The sequence below is a fragment of the Alligator sinensis genome, unplaced genomic scaffold (assembly GCF_000455745.1).
Source record: "Alligator sinensis unplaced genomic scaffold, ASM45574v1 scaffold1216_1, whole genome shotgun sequence".
In the NCBI taxonomy this organism is placed as follows: domain Eukaryota; kingdom Metazoa; phylum Chordata; order Crocodylia; family Alligatoridae; genus Alligator; species Alligator sinensis.
The window spans coordinates 2459901-2485604 of NW_005842018.1; the positions used below are offsets into that span (position 1 = coordinate 2459901).

The following is a 25704-nucleotide window of genomic DNA, read 5'->3' on the forward strand; positions in this document are numbered from 1 at the left end:
CAGAGAGGAGATAAGGATTGTATGTGTGTTTACTATTTTAAGCAGGATTTTTCTCTCATTTTAGGACTGTCAGAAGCCCCAATATCTTTCTCTATGTCTATTTACAGTTAACATCTGTGTTACTCAGAAACCATATGGGGATTTTTTTTACCGTGTGATTATTTTATACTGTCCTTAGCAAATAATTTCTCTTCTGCAGGTAAAGACACCAGCAGATGAGAAATAATTCATATGCAGTAAGGGAGGGATGCTGAAGAAGCACTGAATTAACAACAGTGCCACTGCAAGAGACGCAGCGTCCCACAGGCATACAGAGAGTCAGATTCCTCCTCGTGCTGGTGCTTAGGACAGGAATCCACGCTGTTTCCATCAACCCTGCCCAGAAGCTTGCAGGGGTCCTTGCAGGTTTTGACCCCAAGATCTGCATTAATTTGGCCCCTCTCATCTGGCAGGGCTCTGCAGGGATTGCTCCTATTCCGTGCTAAGCCTGCCCTCAAACCTGGACATGGCTAAGAAGCTGGACAGCAGTGGATCCAACTTCAGCTGGGCGTAGTGGTCCCTGCCTCAAAAATATTCCCCAGAATAATATTTAACACCTGTCCTGGGTCCCATTATTAGCCTCGCCATTGCAAAGGGCGCTGATGAATCTAGCCCACCAAGTTCTGTTGCATGGAGTAGAGGTATCACCATACCATATCGTCGTCCTCTCAAGCCTCCTCTTGGAGGAAGAAGGATTGTGCTGTACCTTGCCAGAGGAGAATGCCTTGCCAACTCCCACAGTTGATCAATTTATGCCATGGAGCGTGAGGCTTAGATTCCTTTTATAGTAACTGTTATACATACACCCCCTATTACTCACCCACTCTGCCACTCTGGAAATAGGAGCAATCCCAAATTTACAATAGCTGTGAGCAAGCACTGCCCACCTTCATACATTATCTGATTTGCAGGGGAGGGCGGGCTCCCCGACATCACCCACTTTACAGCTATTCCCATTGCCAAACTTTTCCTCTCTGTCCCCCCCATGCTGCACTCAGGCTGCTGCACTCCTGGCCAGGTTTGCAAAGGTATTCAGGCACCTGAAGTTGCTGCTAGACACACAGTGGAGGTTTCCGAAGCCCCTAGGCAGATCAGGCACATACCTAGTAACAGCCTTAAGAATCCCAACCCCCCTTGCAAACCTGGCCCTCAGCACCAGGCAGAATCCAGACCAGCATGCTCACTCAGTCCTTCCACAGGGGATGTCCACACAAGGGCAAACTTCATATTGTCCTTGCAAGGGAAATGTGATAGAGGCTTTGCAGGGGATGAATCATCCTAGATCACAAGCCTGTTGATGGCTCCTACTGACCCAAGGGACAGCAAAGGTGGCAGCACTTCTATACACATCTCCCTTCGCCTCCAAACATGGTTCTCTGTGTTTTCTTTGCGAAGGCCCTGTCAGAGCAAATCCTGACTCCCTGCTCTGCCCAAAGCTCCCTGCAGAAGTGAATGGGGGATTTGGGTGTGCAAGGAACACAGGGGCTGAAATTACCAGCGAGGTTCTGCCTCTTTCCCATGATCAGTCAACAGAAACATCTGAAAGCTGAGCTAGTATCCCATGATAATGTTGCATCTTTGTTCCCTGTAAGCCAGTATTCTCATCCTTGCTAGGTCTCAGATAGGGCTGGGACAGCATGCACAGACTCCTGGTCCTCACTTTTACGTGGGTCTTGAGTTGGTCGATCCATCTAACAAGACTTTTCTCTTAAAGCACTTTCCAATCCAAAGCTGCTAAAACACTGTGCAAAGGGGCTCAGCATCACATTTTACATATAGGCACACTGAGACAGGGGGGCCTAGCAGGCCCATGTGTATAATGCTACTTACACTGTAAGCACTCTTTTTATTCTGTGCAGGACCAAACACTAAGGGTGCCTATACACGAGCAGCAAGGCTGCTCCAACGCTCTGTAATTACAGTACGTCGGAGGAGGCTCAATTAATTGAGTGGTAATTACCATGCTCCAACACACTCCAGCATCTCATGTACTGGCATCCCCATGCTCTCAGAGCCGCTTTAATTAAAGCCCCCCCCCCAGGAGCACGTGCATCAATGCCCTAAGGCAGGGGACGGCAATTATTTCAGGCAGCGGGCCGCTTACTGAGTTTTGGCAAGCCATCAAGGGCCACATGCCAGGCAGCAAGGGGCAGATATATATTAATTTTCTAATTTTTTTAGGGGCCCCGCGGGTCGGATAGAATGGCCTGGCGGGCTGCATCTGGCCCGTGGGCCACATTTTGCCCACCCCTGCCCTAAGGACTCTGGGGCATGTCTGCCTCCTGGGTACTACATCAGTACAGATAAGAAACGGCAACAGGATAATTAAGAATTTCTGGCCATGCTGCAGCCCCAGCCATGAGCCACCTTCCCACGTTGCCATGAAGCTGGTCGTGTTTTCCTGTGATGCAGACAGGGTCTTGTCCTCGCACGTACACCGCAGTTAGAGCCTCCGGGGTCCGCAGAGGAGGTTGGGGTAGGAGCTGGCCTGAATTTGCACTCATCTGTGAGCTAAGTCAATAGGCAGCGAGCCCAATGTCACTACAGCAAAACAGCAAGAGCGTGCACAGGCCAGGTTTTAACAAGTAAATCTACATAAAAGCTTTCTCTGGAAGTGATTACTTAACATAACCACCAGCTGTCTCTCCGTTTCTTGCTGAGGCAGCGTATCATCTCATCATTATTCATTGAAAAAACTTTGTTTTGTCTATAGGGTAAGCAAAGTTTCAGAGAAATAATTTTACCTGACAGACTGAGATGCCAAGTTTTTGGTTTATTTTTTTCCCAAGCATGTTATTCATGTCCTTAAAGGAGAAGAGCACCAATTACCTTGGATGACGGTAGGGGTTAGACGGTAACGGTGACGGAAGGGGTTAGACAACACTTTTAAGGCCCAGTCTGTGCACACAGAGCCTCCATTGTCTATCTACAGTATCTATTGCCAGACTTTGTCAACCTCCCAATTCATCAGACTGGCACTGCTTCAGAAACAGGACCTTTAGCAGTCAAATATTTACTACTGTACGAAAGCATTACACCAGTCACAAAGACAGCCTTGTAACTGGATAGGGTTATGCTGCCGCCCAACCCTGCTGGGAACTGCAGGGCTGTAAGTGCTGGCTAAGCCAGGCAGTGGTGGCCCATATAGACGGGCTGCATGGAGAAGTCTGTCCAAGGAACCTGAGGAAGGGCACTTGAAGGCTCGTCCAACAGCTCTCTCAACTATATAGCTGGACCAATAAAATAAAGTACAAGAAATCGTGTCTCTTATATATAGAGACACTCAGGAGCATTTATTTGAATCGGTGTTAAGTGGCCCAACCAAACATAGATGTTTAAACTCCATTAAACCCCCATATGAACACTCTTATTCAGAATTAAAAAATGAAATTAAGGCCACTTCAATTCTGAATAAGGATGACTACACGTGTGTTTAGGGCCAGATCCTATACAGCAGCATGTCTCAACCCATGGGTTGCAACCCAAAAGTGGGTCGCAAGAATATATGACAGGGTCGTGAACAAACTTTAAAAAAGGATTCTCCTTCAACAAAGAAAATCATGGGAAACCGTGGCTTTTCCCTGGCAGAGTTTCCCTGCCCCACACACCCACCCCCTGCCCCACACACTGGGGGGCTGGAGCCTGGGGGTAGTGGGTCGGGCATGAGGGGCACTGGGTCAGGACTGACCACTGAGGTTTACAAATGGGTCCTGGGAGAAAAAAGGTTGAGAAGCACTGCAATAAAGGATTAAATGCTACACCACCTTACTGTCATTCATCTGTCTCCCAGAGTGGAATCCAGAACCCCGAGTTGGTCCTCTGGCTCCCTAACCAATGCCAGGAGAGGTTCAGGTGCTTCAGAAGGATGATGAAGAAAAAAAAGTCTATCTAGAGTTAGCCAAAAGGGAAGACTAAGCAAAGGAGAGTGTCCAAACTTCAGCCCCTCTCCAGCTTGGCCACCTGAATCAGAGTTGCAAGTAGATGCTTCCATCCACTAAGGAGCAAGACTTTTTTGTGATATCTTTACTGGACCAACTGCATAGTTGGGAGAGCTGCTGAAGAAGCTTTTGGGCATCGGGTGTGCTTCCTCGGGTCTGAAGGGATCTAAAGACCTGAGGAAGGGCACCTGATGTTCAAAAGCTTGTCCAACTACTCTCCCAAGTATACAGAAGCCTTACCTCTCAGACCTGCCCTAGCTACAATACTGCAACCCTACTCCATGCACGCAGGAATCAAACCCTAGGACCACTCTTGAGGGCCAGAGCTGAACAGTGGTGTTTGAAAGAATGGAGCAAAGATCATCCAATGCCACTATCACCCCCCTTTATAGTCAGACTAAAGCATTCACCCAGGAAACGGGAGACTTGGGTTTAATGTTCTCTTCAGCCTGAGTAGGTACAAACCCCTGTCTCCTGTCTCCCAGGAGAATACCCTCGCCCTTCATGATACGACAAGGGGCACTGTCCAGCCACCGTGAACTCGAGAGTGAGGGAGTTACGGTGTCTGAGAGAGACAGCATGCACGCAGGAACGTAGCTCCGTAAGCTAGTGGTTAGTGTACTCATCAGGGAGCAGGTGTAGTGCTGGGTCCCAGTCTTTGCTCCTTGTATTATTTCTTACTTTTATCCAATTATTTTTTGTAACAAAAACCCTAGACTCCCCACGTCCTGATCTGTTGAGTGCCCAAACTAACCGATGACAGAGCTGTGCTCCCTCTTTTTCTTTGTCTTCCCGGTCCCATATGGCTTGCTTTCCTTTCTGCCCAGTGACAAGAGGGGAGTCAAGCATCCTACCCAGGCAAACCCACACCCTGATGGTTAGGGCACTCGACTGGTAGATGGCAGATCTGGAGTCGAGTCCCCTCGAACCGAGGGAGGCTCAGAACTCAGGTCTCCCGTGCCCTGGGCACTGCCCTCCTGGCAGCTATCACACACCACTGCTAATGCTTTTAAAAAGAAAGCAGGCCAAATGGTACTTTCTCAGGGACCCTGAGCATACACGCTGGATCAGGCCTCCCAGGGGACTTGGATGCTGCTCTGCCTGGTCCCTAGATCTGATCTGGCTTAGGCAAGAGTTGGTGCCTAGTAGCTTCGGTCTGCGTGTGGGCACAAACAGAACAGCTGGTGCCTGGAGAATTTTAAAGTCCGACTGGGAGGAACAAAGTAATTTCAAACACTTCCAGGATAAGGCAGGAGCTAAACAATGATGGTTTGGGTCACAATTTTGGGTGTGGATGTCTAATGTTTACCTCAGTCTGTTTTAGTGCCCAAGCCCTTTTCTGGGTTTAGCTCTTAATACGGTTAAACTAATCTGCTTTAAAAGTTCATTCAGATTCACTTTCCCCAAGTGCTCCTGTGTAGACAACCTCATGGGAGATGAGCTAAGACAGAGAACTCCTAAAGAGAGTTGTTAAGGACTGGGAGATAAAGGTTTAGTCCGAGCAATGGTTTAACCTGAACTGCCGGTCAAAAGAGACTGCAAAGCACCTCTTGTTTTTAGCATGGAGGTGGATTTTAGACTGATATTTTCTACAGGACTTATGAGGAGTTTTCAGTGTGAATAAAGCCTGCTGGGAACTGGGATGGAGCTTGGATCCATCTGAATTACTCTAAGCTCTTTGAGGTCCTTCCGTTGTGCATGTCCCATGTGCAAACCGGGGGCCCTGTATGTTATTGAAATGCGCTGAATAATGTTATCAAGGATACACAGCAGATTCCTTCTAACCTGTGTTCTGACAAGCTCACAACTTCCCGAGAAAGTTATTCCTTGGATTAAAGTCTTTGGAGGTTTTTGAAAGAGCAGTATTCTCCTCCCCGCGCATTTCCAAATTCTGAGAACATTTTAACCACCGTCTTGTTGCTTGCTTGCTTTTGAGGGGAAGGTTTTGGAAGGGTGTTTATGTTACAGAAAAAATGGCTGATGCTTGAAATTTGGCAGAAGCAGAATCTGTGTTAAGAAATATAAAAGCCTTTCCTAAATTTGGGGGGGGAGGGGGGGGGAAGCAGGGGGCAAAATAATTAACTAGTTGATAAGAAATTGGAAGTATCCCTGGTGGGAACTACCTGAAGTACTATGGCTAGCTGAGCATATGGTATGTGTTTCAAAACACTGTTAAGAAACACATCTGTCTGAGCACTGTTCTATGCAGGTGTTTTTGGTTTTGGGTTTTTTTTGGGGGGGGGTGGGGGGGTTAATTTTTTGCTCTTCTGTCTGTCTGCTGCTGAACTCAGTGGGCCTGAATCTCCACATCTGCAGTGGTTTTATGCAGATTTAAGTTCATAGCCTGGCACACAGTTACTCCAGATTTACATTACCGAGCAAGAGGAACATCAGGCAGCTTTTCCCTCCATCGCAGCATTTTAAAAAGAGAAAGAATGTTTTTGTTTCAATTGAAATAGAGCCTCAAATTGGTGATTCTTTGGAGTCTAACATTTCTTTTCACACCACCTACCCCCTACGAGAACCTGCCTAACAGCAGATTCATCTTTCAACACGTTCACACCTGCCCAATTACCATACATGGAAGAATGTTTCACTATTCTACACAAGCTGCCGAGTGAATTTCATTTACCTGCTTGCTTTAAAGGCAGAAGCAATTTGAAGGATATGAAACTCCCACATCCTGCATTTTATCAAGGGTTTCTTTCATTTAGTATTCAAGTGAGTTTATCACCCCATGTGAGCATGTGCTTCAGGGCTGCAGTGTGCAACAGGGATTGGTTATAGCCTTAACCAGGGAGCCTGAACTCAAGCTAAAGCAGTTCATGCTGTTGGCTCTAGAGATCCTTGGCTCAAGCCCCAGCGCAGCAGACAAGATACACTTGGCCCTGCAGAGATGTGAACGGAAAAAAAGGAGACAGGAAACATGAGGCCAGATCCTTTATCGAACCCTCACCAATTGCAGCAGTAGAAGACTGGATCTGTGCAGTTCATCCACCCACTCCAAGTGGCTGGCTATATTAAAAAGAAAGAAAGAAGTGACCCCTGGCCTGCCATCCTCTAACCCACTCCGCAATGGCAAGAGGACTCCAGTGGCAAAAAAAACCCTGCATTCTCGAGAATCCAACAGTTCTAGACAGTGCGAGGTATTCCAGGCCAGATCCAGAGCGCTATGAAGCCTGTGAGCATCTTCCTGGTAACTCCCCTGGGCTCTGGAGATAGCTTTGGTGCCTAACTAAATGGTGAGCATCTGTCTTCCCTTACCCCAGTTTGGTATGTAGCAGTTCACACCTCCCATTAGTACAGAAGTCGGCAATGTATGGCCTGAAGACCAGATCCAGCCCATGGGACTTTTGGATCTAGCTTTCAAATGTGGGGCTTCGGCAGTATTTGTGAGCCAGAGGTGCCTTCTGTGGGGTGGGTCATTTTAGGCCCACAGCCAGAAAAGGTGCCTACTCTTGCTGTAAACAACTGAATCCCTGCATGACCTAAAACAGAGCAGTCTAGGTTCTGATGTGAAACCTGATTTTTGACAGAGCAAAGTACAGCAAGTCTGTAACTCTGGCCAGCATTCTGCACTGTGTGCCATCATGTATCATTAGCAGAGCAATTACACAAGCAGGCAATCCTCATGCCCCAGCACACAACCCAGGCACTGGTGGGGACATGGAGGGATTCCCTCTTGTCAGAGCCAGCCTTATGGATGGGCGACTGCCCAGGGTGCTGTAGTCAGGAAGGCGCCAAACACACACACGTGTGCACACACGCGTGAGGAGCCTGCATTCAGAGCAGGACTTTCCCCCCCATCCCACCCCGCCCCAGCTAATCCCTGCCCCAGGCAGGAGAAGCAGTACCCAGCCCACCCCCACCTCTAGCTGCTGGTCAGAAGAGCTGGACTGGGCACATGTGCATGGGATGGTTCCTGTTCCAGTTCACCCACCCTGCTCCCACACAGCAGCAGCACTGTCTGCCTGACTGCGTGGCGCATCATGCCGCTCCACCTCCCTGCTGCGCTGCGCCCCATGCCCTTGCCTGCCTCTGCTTCTAGCAGCACCACTGGCTTAGGAGGGGCTGCCAAAATATAAGTTCACCCAGAGCACCATGTTCCCTAAGGCCAGCTCTGCTACTCATGATATAGTGCTGAACACAAATGCCTAAGTGGATTTTTGTCCTCATTTGAAGCAGCCTTGTAGGTCCCGGTTCAGCAGCCTGTGAGTGGACCGACTGACTTCATAAGGGCGACTCACTGTTTAAATTTAAGTCCACGCTTGCTGAAACAGGGCCACGGGCCTTTGTCAGGTAGAACTTACCAGACTAGCTGAGCCGAGCCATTTTTCACTTCTCATATTGTAATTTCAAGGGCCTGCTCTGCCCCCGCCATTCAAGTCAACGGGAAATTTTGCCATGGATTCCAATAGAAACAAAAATGCCCATTTTGAAAGAATGCCGCTCAGGTTGCTAGTGTGAAGAAATGTAAAGACAGACCTAATGTCACTTAACAGCTCTTCCATCCTTTTCTTTTTAAGAAAAGATTTGCCGGCTTGAGCTGGAAAAATACAGTGATTGAGCATGTATGATTCATCCCAGCCTGCACAGAAAAAAAATCAGAGTGGCTGGCTGGCTGCAAACTCAACTGGTAGCACGGCATCATTTGTAAAATGTGTGATTTTCGGGCAGCAGAAGCACAGAAGCCCAAAGCCAGAAAGCATCTAACAGGTAAAGACCATACATATATGCCCAAGAATTCCATATAGGCCACCAGCTTTCTACAGTATACAAGCACGCTCTCCTTGTAATGGCTGGGGTATGACATCCAACAGCTCTAAAGGAAATCTCAGAAAAACAGAGCATTTAGAAGAACATGTAATAAGTTTGCACTTGAGGTCCAGCCAGCGAGGTCAAAGGGACTGCTGACATAAGTGAAGGATGCACAAGGACACTGTACATAGAGCACTGCATTCAAGGATCTCAGTGTGTTTCAGAGGCAACAAATAATTGGGTTTCACAAACTATAACTGGGCAAGTTAAGCCATCAAAAACTTAAGGTCACAGAGAGAGTCAGTGCCAGAGGCAGGAATATAAACAGGAGTGCTAGTTCCCAGATCCCTGCTCTTGACATTAGATTCCACTGCCTATAAAACCCACCTTAAATAGAAAAGTCATACCATGATCTACTCAAATGCATGATATACGAGGTAGTGCAGCCTGCCAGATCCTCAAGGGTTGGCAGAAAGACTCTGGAAAAACTGGGGTTATTTCATCTGGAGAACAGAAGACAGAGCAGAGTGATCACTGTTTTTTGATCCACAAAAGACAGAACAAGTAAGGGGCTTAAACTGCAACAACAGAGATTTATGTCAGACACCAGGAAGAATCTTCCATGTATAGTGCTAGCTAAGCACTGGGAGAGATAATGGCTGTCGAATCTGTCACTGGAAGGTTTTAAGTGAAAGTCTGACCAACATTTATCTCAGATGGTTTAGACAGGATGACTGCCTTGAGCATGGGGATGGAGTAGAAAACTTCAAGGTCCACCTCAGCCCTACGTTTCTATGATCATATACAGATGCAAAAGACATGCATGGATTCTGGGATTTGTTCCTCCATCTCAGGAGCAGTTGTATAATTTAATCCAAGGTAGGGGGTAGGGGGGAGAGGGGGGTTACAGTTTCTTCTTGTGTCCCCATCTGCTAAGGATGTCACCTTAGTCTAGCTCCATCTGGAGAGATTAATCTTATGCCAAAGCACCTCTTGCTTTTAGCCCTGGAGTTCCCAACAATTCCTGTGTGTCATTCAAGGTGCACCCCACCTCACAAAAGGAAACTGCCTAATGCAGCGAGCTTCGCTTGAGGTGGAAGATGGCACAGAAGCATGACCCCATGACAGGTGCGGTTTCTTTCATGCAGATACACTATAGCACTTGTCCCTGCTTGACAACCGCCAGAAGATAAGGCCTCCCCAGGATGAAGAAACCATTTACCACCCACCCAAATGCAGGACAGAGAACTCAAGTCTACTACAGAGCATCCTCTGAAAAGGTCAGGGATATTTCATGTCACAGCAGAGTTAAGCCTAGTCGTGGACATTTGTCTTCTCAGGTGAAAGCCAGAGCTTTAGCAAGCTCCATGGATAGACTAGAAGGGCAAGCGGAGGCATTTTCATGAGCTCTGAATTCCTTCTCTGTACTTCCCTTTCAGGAAATCAAGTTAATACTTATCATCTCCTCCACCTATTTGCACTAACTTTGGGATCAGCTAGCCAAGTACATGCCTACTTAAGGATTCTCACTCCTTAGAGTGAAGTATACCAGCCCAATGCTCTGGTATAATACATAATCATTAGGAGAGGTGTATACTAAAGATCAGACTTAGTATTCTTACCTGAAACTAAAGCAGGACAACTAGAGGTACCTCTGCAGCCTAGCAACAGCATCTCGGGATTCGCCTCACCTTTTCTGTTTTAAAGCTATGCCCAACATCTGCTTATCAGAGAAGAATTCATTGCAGTGTGTCTGAATAATGCAACTGGCTGATTTCCACCTCCTCAGCTGAGAGAAGCAGCTGTTTTTTTGTTTTTCTAAGGTGGTAAGGAGGTGGGTTTTCCTTGGTGGCACATACATATTCTCCACTGGGGCTATTAGCAAAAAGGAACTATTTTTAGAGTAAATACAAAGACATCCTAAGTTGAACTGGCAATATCTAAGTACGAAACATCAGGAGAGAGAAATGGGCAAATCTCTCTCATTGCAGCTAACTCCTAATGCCCAGTAGGCAGCAGACCGAGCAGATCTATAAGGTATTTTCCATCCCTTTGATACTTTGCCAGTGCAGCTTGGACGGCTCAACCCGAGCTTCTGCTTCCTGTTGTCCTGTGAAACAGCTTGCCAGTGAACAGGAAAAACGAGGGAAAAAACAAAAGCAAGAAGCGACCCCCAAAGATTTCTCTGTACTCCATCCTTCAAGGCAGATCCAGGCAAGGCAGTCCTTACGACAGGCAAAACTGCCTGTTCTACCAAGACAGCATTTGTTTTAAAGTGCTAGATTGTGCCACTTGAAATTACTGCCTGGGTATGAAATCTCAACACCAGTGGGGCTTGTTCCAGCTTCTCCACCATACTATGCCCCAGTCAACACCTCCTTTTCTTTTGATTCCCTTCTTAAAATGCATTCAAACTTCCTAATGGAGTCAGAGAAAGCTTGTAGCTTACAAGAAATGTAGGCCTGATCCCCCAGTGGTTCTATCTATCGTACTTTCCAACAATCCCTTCTTAAGGTAAAAATGCCCAGCTGGGATACATTGAACAGTAGCATCTGTAACAACAGAGAGGATGTACAAACAGGGCACAGAGTTGTGCTGAGAACTCCATAACAGGGAAAGGAGGGGTTAATCTTAACGGTACTGCCACACATCTGCATCCTATGTTGTAAGGATGGCTCAGGATTATGTTAAAGCTGATCTGGCCCCCACTGAAACCCATGGCCAAACTGTTAATAATTTCAGTGACACCAGGATTATTTAGGGCAGGGATGGACAAAATGCTATATACAGCATGCAGCAGATCAGGGAGCAGATAGGGCGTACAGTGGCAGATAGGACAGGAAGCAGAAAGCAGAGCAGTGACAGGGAGCCCAGGGAAGGAAGCAGAACACAACAATAGCAATAGATCAGACAGTGAGCAGAAAACAGAACAACAGATTGAGCAAGGACAGGGGATCAGAGTGACATCCAGGGAAGGTATAGGGCTAATCTGTGACCTGCCTGCCAACAAGGTGAGCCCCCACTGATTTAGAGAACATTATACTGTACACCCATAGGCTTTCTCTCCCACTATGCATTCGTCTGGCTCCATTAATGCACAATAAAAATAAGCAATTTTGAAACCAAATGCAGCAAGCATTTTATGCTCAGATATTCCCAGCCCTCTGCGATAGGCTGAGCTACTGGGTCACATGCATCAAATTGCGGTTCTCACTCACTGGCCGTAGAGCAGACTAACTGCTAAAGGAGATAAGCGTATCTGATACTTACTTTCTCAAGACTGCAATTTCGTTCTCTATGCTGCTTTCCTTCCCCTTCAGTGCTTTCTTGGGAATGCACTTGACTGCGAATAGTTTTCCACTTGCTCTCTCTTCAGCCAAAACGACTTCAGAAAATGCACCCCTAAAGGAAAAGGAAAAGATCAGTTTCAAATCATCTCCTCTCTGCGATCCGAAGCACGCGCATACCAGCTACAATGGCTGCTACTGCAACTTCTCATTATTAACAGCAATGTTCCACGTGTAGAGCATCTTTCATTTGCTTTACAAACATACTCCTGTTGGCGCTCAGGCTAAATATTCCTGACAGCCACGTTTACTGAACAACAGGAAAGTTTTAAAAGTAAGCCAGGGTCCAAAAAAGGAATGAAGGGATCTCTCGGAAACCAAGAAATGCTACTGGTGCCACTGCCAACGATTTACTGCGAGACTTGGAGAACGCACTTAGCATCTTCTGCCCCAGACGCCTACCTGCAGTGATTCCTTCACTCGCTGCAGCGTTAGGAGGTTTAATTCATAAAAGTCTGTAAAGCCTGCACTTATGTTTATCCAAGATACTCGCACTTTAATGATCGCTCGCGTTTTAGTTCTCCAGCAGTCTAGGGTTTCCCATCGCCTTTTGTTCTATTCTGACTCAGCAAAGACAGCAGCTATTGAACTACTTTGCACAACATAAAATTAACACCAAAGAGCTACTCAACACAGCTCACAAAGACACTCTCATGGACCCAGAGGGACAACCCTCCATCTTCAGCGCCCCCTGTGCAAAAATAAAGTCTATTTCCTACCTATGGGGACTTTTTACCATCTTCTACCATCTGCACTTTTCCCAGAGCCTGACGAAGGGACTTTGATCCCAAAAGCTTGCAGAAAAGGACAATTTTCTTGCCATTTTCCAGTTGGTCTACTAAAAGGTATCGTTTTGGAACCAAGAGGTCTAGTTTTTTGTACACCCATGGAACAAACTTCTAGAAGAGACTTTGCTGAAGGCAGGATTACAGAGTCGGTTGAGGCATTTCCATGAATAATAAGAATATTCAGGGGTGCAGACAGGATAAAACATACAAAGAGCAAGTGAGCCACGACACAAGTCCTCACTCAGCCAAGAGTAAGAAGAAGCCGCCGCTTTGACATTTTATGCCAAATTTATGTATTATGAACTTCTCTGTATTACTTAGTTTCAGCCACTGTTGAATAAGATGCTGGATTGCCTACTGGCCTGATTCAGATCGGCAAATCCCAATGCTCCTATTAATCGAAAAACCACTTTCTGCAGTACCTGTGCTCCCCTGTGTATCTCACATCCAAGTGCTTCTCTCTCAAGACCACAGCCCAGGGTCAGCTAATAGCTGCAAGGTCATTTATTATTTATATAAAATAAAAATAAATCCCCAGAACTGGGGCACATTTCCCTTTGAATTTTCCCCTCAATCAATCAATATATTACTTGGCGTGGCATTCCAGAAAAAAACACGCCACTCACAGCCTAAACAAGCTGCAACTAAGCTCCAGTAAGCTCTTAAAATGTTAATATTTGATCACAACCTCATTAAACTCTGAATCTTCTCTGACTTTCATCTCCCATCACTGCTGGTTATCTGGTGTTTATGGGTAAACAGAAGCTTTTTCCCTTTTACCGCCAGGCTCTTCCTTCCTCAATCATACAGTTTTTATGGCACAGTTGAGTATAGGTGACCTCACAGTTGCTCCCTGGATGTGAAATAACTGAATGAATCATTAAGCGAGTCAATAAATGAATCAGGCTGGAGAAGGAGGATGCTGATTAGGAAAGAGAAAACTTCCGTTTACAGGGAAATACTTTTGTAGTTAGCGGTGATAAGGAAAGGATGACAGAAGCTGGAAATAGATTAATGGGATTGATGCAAAATATTACGTGTGTGTGTGTGTGTGTGTGTGTGTGTGTGTGTGTGTGTGTGTGTGTGTGTGTGTGTGTGTGTGTGTGTGTGTGAGAGAACAGTTCAAATTTTAGCCTTATTTCTACTCAATGCTTTGTGTTTAGATCACAGGTTTCAGAGCGCTATGGGACCAAGGTACTTCATCCAGGAGTTCACCTAGCCTGTGCCACATAGACTCAGCCAGAACAAAAGAACCAAGCAGATCAAGTTTGTTTAAAAGACTTATTCTGCGACTTTCTTCTGCTGAATAGCCCTAGTTATGAGTCATGACATTCTTTCACGCCAGTCCTTGCCCTTGCAAATACTTAGGGAATAATCACTTTGAACCTTCAAGTATCATTAACTTCAAAGAGAAGGGTGCTGAGGAACTCACAAGATGGCTCCCAGGCATCCTTTCAAGAACCACTTAAGCCACACCTTGCCTGAAGGGTGTTTGTGCCCAAAAGATTGCAAAGAACAATTTTTCCAACTATTTAGTTGGTCTAATAAAAGATATCCCATCTACCCAAAGAACCTTGTCTGCCAACATCCTTAGACTAACACGGCTATAATCAACACCATGTCTGCATCGGTAAGCTTTTGTCACACTATCTACACTGCAGGTGCTTGGCTGTGTAGTGTACCAGTCCCTTGCCTCTTGCTTGCCTGCTCTGCACAGCAGCTTGAATGTTTGTACAACTCCTTTCATTTGTTGTACAGAACCGCGTATGTTTACAATACTATAAAAATCCAGAAAGCTTCTGTTTATAACGTAAGTTCATTGCCATCCGAAGACCGTGATACAAAAATCTCTTTTCAGTAAACTCTACTAAATGCCTGGGTTACTGCCCTTCTCCTCTGCTTGCTGGAAAGCCATGGGAAGGAGAAGCTGTATCCAGCCTACAGATTTGAATTGATAGCCCCTTGAATGTTTTCGAGGACTTATAGTTCCCCTCATTAAGATTAATATCATATTTCTTTAATGGCTGTTCTCATTAGGATCACAAAATGGGAAGATACTCTATTAAAGTGTTTATCTGAATGTCAACCCTCGGTGCTTAGCGCACTCCTCATGTTCCCAACGTTGTACAAACACTTGGCGAGATTCATGTCTCCTCTGGCAGTGGAAAGTGCCCTCCGATAGCATTGAGCACTGCTCCCTGCAATCCTCCAGCCCCTGAGGACACACGCAGTGTGTGACACTAGTCTGGGAAGGAATGATACATATTATCTAAAAAATAAAAAATTGTGTGTGTGTGTGTGTGTGTGTGTGTGTGTGTGTGTGTGTGTGTGTGTGTGTGTACACACACACTTTTTTTTTTCTTCTTTAATGGAAAACTTTTCATGTCCCAAGGCGAATCAGCCAAGTCAATTCCAAATCCATGTGAATCATTCAAGAAGCATACGTAGTTCTGCTACCGGCAAGCATCCTTCACCCCTACTTGGGGCTTCAGATTCTCTTTTGGCAGGCATCCTACGTGCAGGCCCAAGCCCGGAGGCTTGGGTTTTGGATGCCCCCGAGTTTCGCTTGCCCTCAGCCATATTGCTGCGAGTACAAACTAGGAAGCAGTCTCCCATTTCCATAAAGTCGGCGTGTAGCTGAGATCCTCCCACTGGAAGTCGAAGTGGGAAGCTAACTAGGAGGCTCTCATAGGGAGTCCTGTCCACAAGCAGACAAGGGTGCAACCCTCCAGCAAATATTACCAAAGGGATTAATGAGGAATTAAAAGAAGGAGAGGCTGCCATAGTAGAAAGGGGATGCAGGGAAGACCCAAGAAGTTGAGAGTGATTGAGGGAGGAAGCAAAAACAACTAAATACATGAAAGAAAGAAACATCCTGGATCAAATTCATTCCTGGTTTAGCTTCACCCCACCCTCCTCCCTGTCTCCCCCCCGCCCCATGGGACTGGTATGGAGGCCAGGAATTTCAGAGCGAGGCAAAATGGCCCCGGGCCTTGGGTTCCCTGGGCACTGCATGCTGTACTTCATTGCAGAGCAGACTGTGAAAGCTGGAGGAGGGAAGAGCCCAGAGATCCTGGCTGCTGCTGCAGCTGAAGCAATGGGGAAATGGGCTGGGTGGGAGGATGGGGGGAGGAGGGGGCAAGCCACAAATTAACCCCTTGTGAGCTACATGTGGCCCGGGGGCTGCCAGTTGGACAGCCCTGCACTAGACCACGAGGGGGACTAAACAACAGTTTTAGCCAAAGGAACTGATGACCCTTTTCATTCGCGAGACTAATCAAGAACAGCGATTTAACTCTGAGGACAAATTTCTACTTATCTCTAGGGTTCAAAAAAAAAAAATCAGTAATTTTGCACATAAATCCCTATAACAGGTTGCATAGTTTTAGCAAACATGGTTATTGTACAACATCAAAGCAGCATTATTTTTCTTTAATGCGTTTCATTAAGCATCACCCGGGATAATAATAAGTTCCATCCAAAACTCAGTCTTATTTCATCCCGTGTTTATTATTTCCATTTGTATAGCACAGCGCTTTTATTAGCCCTATTCCCTAATGCTCTCTGAACAGAGAGCTTTGTCTATAATATTGGCATGTACTGCAGTGTCCTCTATACAGTACTGATATTAGTATCAGGACATTCACATTAATAAATGACAGCACATCTTTACCTTTGCTTTTTTCCCTTTCCTCCTCTTGTTGACTACAGATACCATCTTTCTTTGCACAGTGAGTTGTACTGAGAAGGTACCTTTCATTCCCAAATCCCAAAGACTTCTCCTGTTGGGTGGCGGGTATCAGCAGTGTAACAACACCCAGGAGCTTTACTATACAAAACTGGTAGGAAGCACAGGCAGGATTTGAGACAAGGAGAATGTGCATGCAGGTCTGGAAGGCAGACAAGACATGGGGTTTAACACCTGGACCTACTCAAAAGATGCCACATGAACCATAATGGCAAGAAGTAATCGAGATCTCTCATCTGGATCTTGTATAAAAGAGTCTATTCCAACATCAGAGTGGCCCCAAACCAGGGCTAGGGCTTTTGGGTGGGTAACAGACTTAGAATAGTGATACCCCAGGGACCAGACGGGCAATCCCAGGTCCGTCTGCAGGCCAGATGCAGCCAATGGGCTCAATCCAGCCCGCAGTAGAGGGTGTGCAGCTCCACCCCGATCTGGATGCACAGGGGGCTCAATAGCCCAGGCAGGGCTGGATCCTCCACACAGAGCCTCCACCACTCCCCCGTTGCCAAATTTCCTGACCCATGGGGATCCCCACAGGCTGGATGCCACGGCTCTGCAGGCTGGATTTGGCCCATGGGCTGGAGGTTGAGTCCCGATCTTCAGCACTGTTTCTTGTACTGCCTCCACCAAATCTAATAAGACCCAATCTGACTACCGTTTTAAGCACGTGAGTAAGCTGAATGAACCCACTTCATTCAAATAGCCTCTGCACTTGTTTAAGGATTTGCAAATTCCCAAACTTAGAGATACGTCTTACAGAAGCTACTATTTCAAAGTAGCTCTGGACTCCTGAAACACTGGAAGGGAGAAGCACACTGGGGATTACAAAATTAATGACAAAAATCCATACAATTAAAAGCCACCAGGTAAGATTTTGAAGTGAGAATGGATTTGGATCAGAAATGTCATCTGTAGGGCAAGTTCAGTTTGTAGTCTTCTTACAAACAAATTGATCTTTACTCTGTGAAAAAATCTTGGGGAACTTCTCCCCCTTCACAGCGACCAAAAAAATTATTTACTTTTGTAGTCAAATGAAAGAAAATTTTGAAGTACTTTTGCACATAGAGACTAAGTTTTATATGTAGGAAGATAAAGGCACACACCTAAAGACTGAGAATTTATACTTGCTTATGTCTTTAGATATCCAATTCCCCTTAAATGGGAAATAACAAAAAGGGGGCTTTTCAAAGCACCTAAGGAAATTAAGAGCATGTTCATATCCAATTGGTTTTCCATTCCTAATTCCCTTGGTATTTCCAAAAGTTCTATTCAGAGCCTCCATACCACTTTCACAGCTCTGAAATCCCATCCTGAGTCGGTATTATAATATGGCATATTAATAAGTAACATGATTTTGCAGAAGTGCCAGGCGTCTCGCAGCTCTATCTGTAATCCAAAACCAGGCCACTTTTGGGGCACCTAAAAGTGGAGGTAGAGGCTAAATGTCTTTTATCTGAGAGCCTCAGCTTTTTGCAAACTTCTAATTAAGCCACAGTTCTGCAATCTAGGGAACTGTACGCTCATTTAAAACATGGTGGGAGAGAAGCAGAGAGAGGCTAAGTGACTTGTCCTTGATCACAACAGGGACAAATTCTGGAAGACACCCAAATAACACGGACTCCTTATCTTCTTCAAAATTTTTAACCATGCAGCATCTCATGTGACGCCCCATCCTTCATACTCTGAATTTCCTTGGATCATTTCCCATTCTAGTTACTCTCTTTAATCTAGAGTTACAAGAATAGATTAGCACTTCAAGAACTTTGCTGGAACAAACTGCATTTGCTTCCAAATGGATTTTGTCTACAGCAGCTTCCTAATGGAAAGCAAGGGTGCTCATACTAAACTTGAGTGCTGCTAAAGATGAAATTAAGTGCAAAGAACTTTGTTCTGCCACATCTCAGTGGCATCTGTTCAAATCATAACCTACTATGAAAACTGAAAGCCTGAAATAAAATGAATGGCATGCGCTGTGTCAGAGAGAATCTGTCACACTGCATCAATACGCTTCAGTGCCACAAAAATACAAATGCAGACTCTGACAAATGAATGGCTGATGAAGGAATTTTCCATTTACTAATATCTACATGTTGAATGGTTTTCCACTGTGTTAGCAGGTGCTGTTATACTAAACCAACAGAAGTAGGCAGGAAGCAGATTTTGCATGTGTAGGCCCTATATCACTAATGACCTTAATTATGATACAGGTGGCATTCAGTGTGTACTTTGCTCTAGCCATTCTCAGGAAAGTAATCAGTGAGCACTAATGGCATTAAAAAAAAAAAAAAGGCAGCTTCCAGCGTGAACAACCCTGTGAAGTGTGAGGCTCACCAAACAACAGTGAGCCATTTCATAAGATCTTAGTAAGCAAACGCAGATATTCGTTTTCTCTCCAGAAAAAGGTCTGTGCCAAGCCAACATGGTGCATCAGACTAATGGGCCTGAGGCACACCACTTTCTGCAGCCAACAACACGCAAGGGAGTAATGCAGTGACCATCACATCCAACTGCCTGCAGATCCCCAGCCCAAATCACCAAATACCCAATTACAGCTGGGTTGATTGAGGGCAGCCTTCAGTGCAAGTCCAGAGCAAGGATCAAACTGTTATGGCCCGTGGAAACGTAACAGTGCCTTACCTGTTCAGCCATACCCCTCCATCCTCTGCAGAGAGGCTGCATTTAAACTGTTCCTGAACACCGTCAAGGATAAATAGGAAGTGCTCTCAGCAGCGAGGGGATCACAGATGCCTTCTCGTGTAAGCTATGAGACCATGTGTTTTACGACAAAACACACAGAAGTGGGAGCCGAGCTCTGTTGCTGGGTCTGCTACTGATGTAACTCAAGTTGTTATTCCTCTACGGCTCTATGCTGTCTGGCACAAAGCCCAAACCATAACTAAATTGAAAATTAAGCATTTTCGCCACGAAGCCACATCCCAGCATGCACTGTGATCTATAGGGAGGGAATGGCCTTGTCCTACAAACTTCAGACTTGGACGTGAAGCCAAAGTTTCCAGAAGTTCAAGGAAGTTTCAATGAAGAGGTGTGATCCAGGCCCAAGACTAGTCCAGTGTGAAACCAAGGTATTTGGGGCATCTCCATCGGTGTCAAACCCTTAGACCAGGGCAACTGCTGGCATGCCCGCCAGAGCGTGGCACGCAAAGGCATTGTGCTTGCAGATGCGCCTCAAGAGGCTGGGGCTGCACTGCCACAACAAGGATCGGGTCCCTCGCCGCTCCCCTGCCATCCACCCTGGCATGCCATCATCTTACAAGTCAGGCTGCAGGTGTTTTGGGCACTCTACCCAAAAACGTTGCTGACCCCTGCCTTAGACTCAGCTAAGGTCCCAAAGCAGATCAATATAAAACTAAGGGCAAGGTCACAAACATTTTGATCCCTTTGCAGTAGTTTATTCTTTAGTGGGGCAACTGTGCTACCCATCTAGTTTCATTCATCATACCTCAGATTCAGTCCTTCAACCCTTACTCTGGCAATACTCCCATTGAAATCAAATGGGAATTTCACCTCAGTAAACACCGCAAGATCAGACCATAGGAGTTGAAGCCCAAACTTTCAACCCTGGTATTTACTTCAATTTTCTTAATCTAGTCACCTGTGTTTGAAAATATTTCTGTACATCTGTTGGGCTGGATGAGTTTGTGTTGCAACACCAGGGGTATATTTGCTCCATTGTTATTGTATTAACACGGCACAAGGTCTTCTCTCTCTGTTGCACCAGGCAGCTGTGCTGCTTGCCCTCTCATGCGCACAATCTATTCGAAGTTTAACGCCCCCAGTCACTCATCACGCTGTTATTATGTGATCCAGACAATGGACAGTGCTCTCAGGCTTGCTTAAAATGCTGTTGCTATTTCCCTAAAGGACGATTAACTAACAAGGGCAGAGGCCAGTGCCGTTCCTCATGCCACGGCTCATGCAGCAAGTCGTCCCAGTCTGTACCACTGATACGTCTTCCTGCAGGCTCAGAGCCAGCTCCTGAAAGAGCGTGGCTGTAGGGATTTACTTTGTTCCAGGTAAAACATATCATAAAGCCATTTAGAACAACGATATGGATCATGGTTCTCCAATTATCCTGGCTGCTTAACCACATCACCCCAAAATAATGTGAAACAGGAACATATGGGAATGACCAGACTGAGTCAGACCATTAGTCCTGCCAGTCTAGCAGCCTGACTTCCACAGAGGCCAGTATGTCCTATCTCAGCACAAGGTATGAGAAACCCTGTAGAAATCCCCGTGGGATAATATGGGCTGCAGGGTGCACTAGCACATAAAGCACTCCGTCAGACGTTAGGAAACTAGTCTCTATTGCATGGAGACTCTATTAGACCCTAGTCTCTATTGCATGGCTCTGCCCAAGTTGCTCTGCCCCTGGTCATTAAAACCAGGTTCTTCCAGCGTGTGGCAGCAGAGCAGCTAGGACATCTTGCTGTATGCTGTTGGCTGACATGCCTGGACCACGGTAGCCCAATGGCCCACTGCTGGAAAGCCAAAACCTATGACTTAAAAAAAAAAATACTGTCTCTTCTTTGCGGTACACCACATCTAATACAATGGGGCCCAAATCCCTGCTGGAGTCTCTATATGCCACCATTAGGCCAATAATCAATACTAGTACCCTGTTCCCAGGGCAAGCTTCTTTTTAAACCCCTTTAGCTAGAGGTTGGTATATGCCCAGAATGAGATTTTAAATTCCATACCAAAGCTGCCCAGGTCTCCTGCTCCACTACGGATCATGATGGCAAAATAGGTTGCTGCAGCCATTTTGGGGTTGTAGCTCAGGGCTAGGAGATTGAACCTTTTAACAAAAGCAAAGAGTCTCCTACTTGGCAAGCTCAGGCTTTTGTGCCCACCCCTGTGTATAGCTTTAAATAAATAACAAGGGCAGGGGCACATTGATTAAAGCAGTAGGTGTATGCAGAGGAAAAAAATCTTAGGATGGGTGGGACCTCCCTGGTGGCCGAGTCCTGTCCTGGCTGTTATTGGCAACTATGTCATATAACTGCTTTGATAAATTTATCAAACCGCATCTTAAAACCAGTCCGGCCGTTTGGCAGGTTGTCAAAACAAAAATACCCTGATGCCGAGATACCTTCTTCTATTTTCCCACCTCAGTTTATTAATGGCCTGTTTATGTCCGTTTGCTCTTGCATCAGCTTTGTCCATTAAGCTAGCTAGCTCTTTTCCTTCCCTCCTCTTTATACCACTAATGCATTTATAGACAGCTGTCTGCACCTGAGTGCAGCTGGGCTAAACAAACCAAGGTCATTTGGTCTCCTCTCATAATATGGGACTCCACTTCCCTGCCCATCCTAGTAGCCTCTCTCTACACCTGTTCCAGTTTTAATTCATCTTTCTTTAAACAGAAGTGAGCTGAATTGTAAGTAACACTCCAGTGTCTTGTCCCAGTGCTATTGCACTGTCTATACCACAGATACCACTATAGATGCATCCTAGGATTACACTTGCCTTTATGTCCATCTCACAGTGATGGCTCATGGTTATCTGTAATCAGCTAATACAAAAGAGGTCTTTTTCCTCTTCTGCCCTCCCTAATTTATGAGATCTCTACTTTGTAACACAAATGCGTATTAGTCCCTAAATGTATGCTTTTGCACTTGCCTATTAAATATCATACTATTTCTATAATTCTAGTCCTCAGTGTTGTTAAGTTTTAAAAGGCTGCAGTCTGAACCAAAATACAGAACCGAGGGCTTGCTGGCTAAGAATAGGAGGCCTTGATGTTTCCTGCTGTAAGTGTATTCATATCTTATTTTGCTAAAAGCCAGCTTGGTCTAGTGAACTGAACAAATAACTAAGAATAAGGAACTCGGGCATGCTAATCCTGGCTCTGTCATTTACTCATTGGACTTTGTACTTCACTTCTGGGTCTTATTTTTTCCCTCTGTTGGTAGAGAGATGATAATACCTAGCTGGCAGGGGTGTTAGAGCTGCTTACACAGTGCTCAGCAAATGGAAAATGGTGGGTATTATCATTTGAGTGTTCAGGTGTACAACACTATTCTCCCTGACTTAGGAACCTAACAAACCTTGGTGGTTCACTTTGCAGGGGAAGGATTCTTCAGCCCTATACAGGGCTTATATTTACAGTTGCTGCATAATATGCACAGGTCTGCAGTGAATGACTTGCAAGTACTAAGTGAGCAGAATTGTTGCAGATTAGGGCTGAAGAGCACTGCAGTCACAGCCATGTGGCAGCATTTACAGAGAGCATTATGCTTAACACTAGAAAAGCTGTCAGTCTCCCCACAACCAGAAACATGTGGTTTGCAGACATATTTGTAAGTCAAAAAACACTTGTTCTTAGTATTTCAGCTGCACCCAGAAATTTTGAGTTTTCCATTTGTTCTTCATGCTCCTGCTTCCTACTGGGCGCTTCTACACGAGATGCTATGGCACAGCAGCAACGAGCTACTGTAACACTACTGTGTGGGTAGCTCCTGACTATTACACAGTAGGTTGTTGCTACTGAGCACTAGTATCTAAAAAACCCCCAAACGTGGACTTGGTAAGCAAGTACTAAATGACTGCGTAGGAATAACTGCGCAGTCTGCCACTGGTGTAGACTGCCACTGTGCAACAATAAGGTCACTGTGTAACAATTTAAAGTCACCTGTGGCTTTGATGTATTTTGCCCCAAGAACCTGTGCAAGTACTCTGAATACAGATGGAGAACCAGGGATGCAAAGAGAAACTTGCCCATGGTCACATAGGCAGAATAATGAAATAAATAGAGAGCTGCCAGATCCCCGCACAGTCTCCTAATAGGGACCCATCCATCCTTGCTCAGCCTGAAACTATTAAATGTGTTTAATAGAACACGTGATATTGTTGTATTTCTTTACACTTCTTGTAAGAAAAAGAGTAGAAAAAAAACTGGTGGGTGTGCAATGCAGGTGAGTTTGTAGTGTTGTAGAAACATGACTGTCAGCATTACTCAGTGATTTCTAATCTTAATAGTGTAGACAGATGCTGTGAGAGGATGGGATAGAGCAGTGTATAAACATGGCGTGAGTGATTTGAGTATCCCAAAGCAAGTCTGCTGGCAAGCCATTCAGGTCCCCAAATCACTGCAGTTGCACAAATGCAGGAAAGACCCTGCATCGTGGAACGAGGCACCAGCTCCCAACCAGTGATTGTTTGAAAAGGTGCTACCAAGCAGTGTAAAACTGTAGAGAGGCAAGTCTTGTTGCAGCCTTAGAGCAACACCTTCCCTCTTTTCTCATACAAAGGCAAGACATCTGTGATTCTGAAGGGAGCTGTTAAATGGCTCAGGTCAGAGCAAAATATTTTTTCGTCTGTCATCACAGCACAGCACAGCACAGCACAGCAGCCGAGCCAGCTCGTTCCTCACAGATGGGGAAATTCCCAGATTTATGTAACTGCTGGACAGAAACAAATCCAACAAATTAACAGTTCAAATATATGCCTCGCAGCTCAACACTTAGCAAACTGCTAGCGCAGCCCTCAGAGATGCTCTCATTTTAACACAGGACATCAACAAAATGATTAGCCAAAGCATCCAAGTTGTTAATTGGTATCTGTGTGAGGGGAGAGCAATTTCCATGCATAGCACCCCTTTAAAGTTTCTAGATAGAGAGTCTCAGTTAGGGCTGGGGATGAGGATGGGGGTTGTATGAGCTGGGCAACAAAGGACACCTTAGGGTAGGGGTGGCCAACTTGTGGCATGTGTGTCACAAGTGGCATGTGTATGGGTATGCAACAGATCAGGAAGGGGACAGGCAGCACAATGGCAGATGCACAGGGCAGGGAGCAGAGCAGCAGATCGGGCAGAGGAAGGGGATTGGGGTGGCACTCCAAGAAGGTTCAGGGCTGAGTTGTGGCATGCCTACCAAAAAGGTTGACCCCTTAATGGAAGGAGAGGTTTAGCCATCTACAGCCCTAACCTCCTGGCACTTGCCAATGCGCTGCAGCACAGAAAACTTGGATCACAGCCCCAACCTGAAGGACAGCTAATTCCAATGCAAAAGCAGTAAGAAGGAGCAGGCTCTAACTGATCCTTAATACACCTGGAGTCAAAATGCACACGCTGGAGCAAGAGTTGCACCAAGCAGGTCTAAGCACTGCAATGCAGTCGGTAGAAGGTGTTTGGAACTGAAGGAGATCCAGCTACAAGGGGCAGATGGAGATCTGGAGAGTGCAGAAGTAACCAGTTCTCACCCATAAAACTGCTAGGCAATATACTGAGAGAGGTATGGTCACTGGATCAAGCTTTCATTTGTCACTTCCACCCTGAGAACAGGAGACTTCCCCAGCAATTTCTCTTCTTCACTGGTATTGTGGCAGCACCAAGGAGCCTTAGTCTAGACAGAGGTCTTAGTCTAGACCTACTCCTAGCTAGGGGTTGGGGATACACAGAGCGAAGCCCCATTCCCCACTGCAAAAAGCCCACAAGATACGTCATTAACCCTTTCTTAGAACACAAGTTTCCTAGACCCCAAAGGAAAGTGCCCAGCCACTCAGCTGTGAAAGTCCCAGTCCCATGTTCCTGAAAATGAATTCAAAGAAAATTCACTGTGCTCCTTTCAGACATCCTCAGATCAAGTACTCGTGTTCTAGGAAACGCTTTGGAAAATTTCAGGTTTGACCAATCATTATGGATAAAACCAACCAAGTATTTTGCATAGCTCTGATTTCCTGCAATATTTTTTCCAATGCTTTTTGAACATCATTTGTCAAGAGACATCAGTAGAAGATTAGAAGAGTCTGGAAGGGAAACTGGTAGAACTTTTCCAGCTTTTCATGTGTTTTGTTTGGGAGGCTGCAGCATCCAGATTTTTTTCTACACATTTTTCCATGATCTCCTCGTGCTTTTCAAGGGATGTACACATTGTCAGCTCACTCCATTGCTGCCTTTAGTATCTATAATAATGTAATGTGTTGAGAGGGAGAGGAAACTTGTGTGTGTAAAATTACGTTACACTTAAACCATACTAAGGGCTTCAAAAAATGTGAGCGCCCATACATTAAAGCTCACTGACTCAAGCTAAATGCCCTCTGAGCATCTCAATGTTATGCCACTT

The 25704-nt window shown here is 45.7% G+C and overlaps 1 protein-coding gene across 2 annotated transcripts in view; it reads right to left on the bottom strand.

Annotated features, from left to right (window-relative positions):
• Positions 1-25704, bottom strand: part of CAMK1D (calcium/calmodulin dependent protein kinase ID) — a 262311-nt gene that overhangs the window by 172973 nt on the left and 63634 nt on the right. For both annotated transcript variants that reach the window (XM_025202299.1, XM_025202300.1), the window contains exon 2: positions 12006-12137. In XM_025202299.1, the coding sequence (XP_025058084.1) occupies positions 12006-12137 (132 nt within the window). The remainder of the gene's footprint in view (positions 1-12005; positions 12138-25704) is intronic.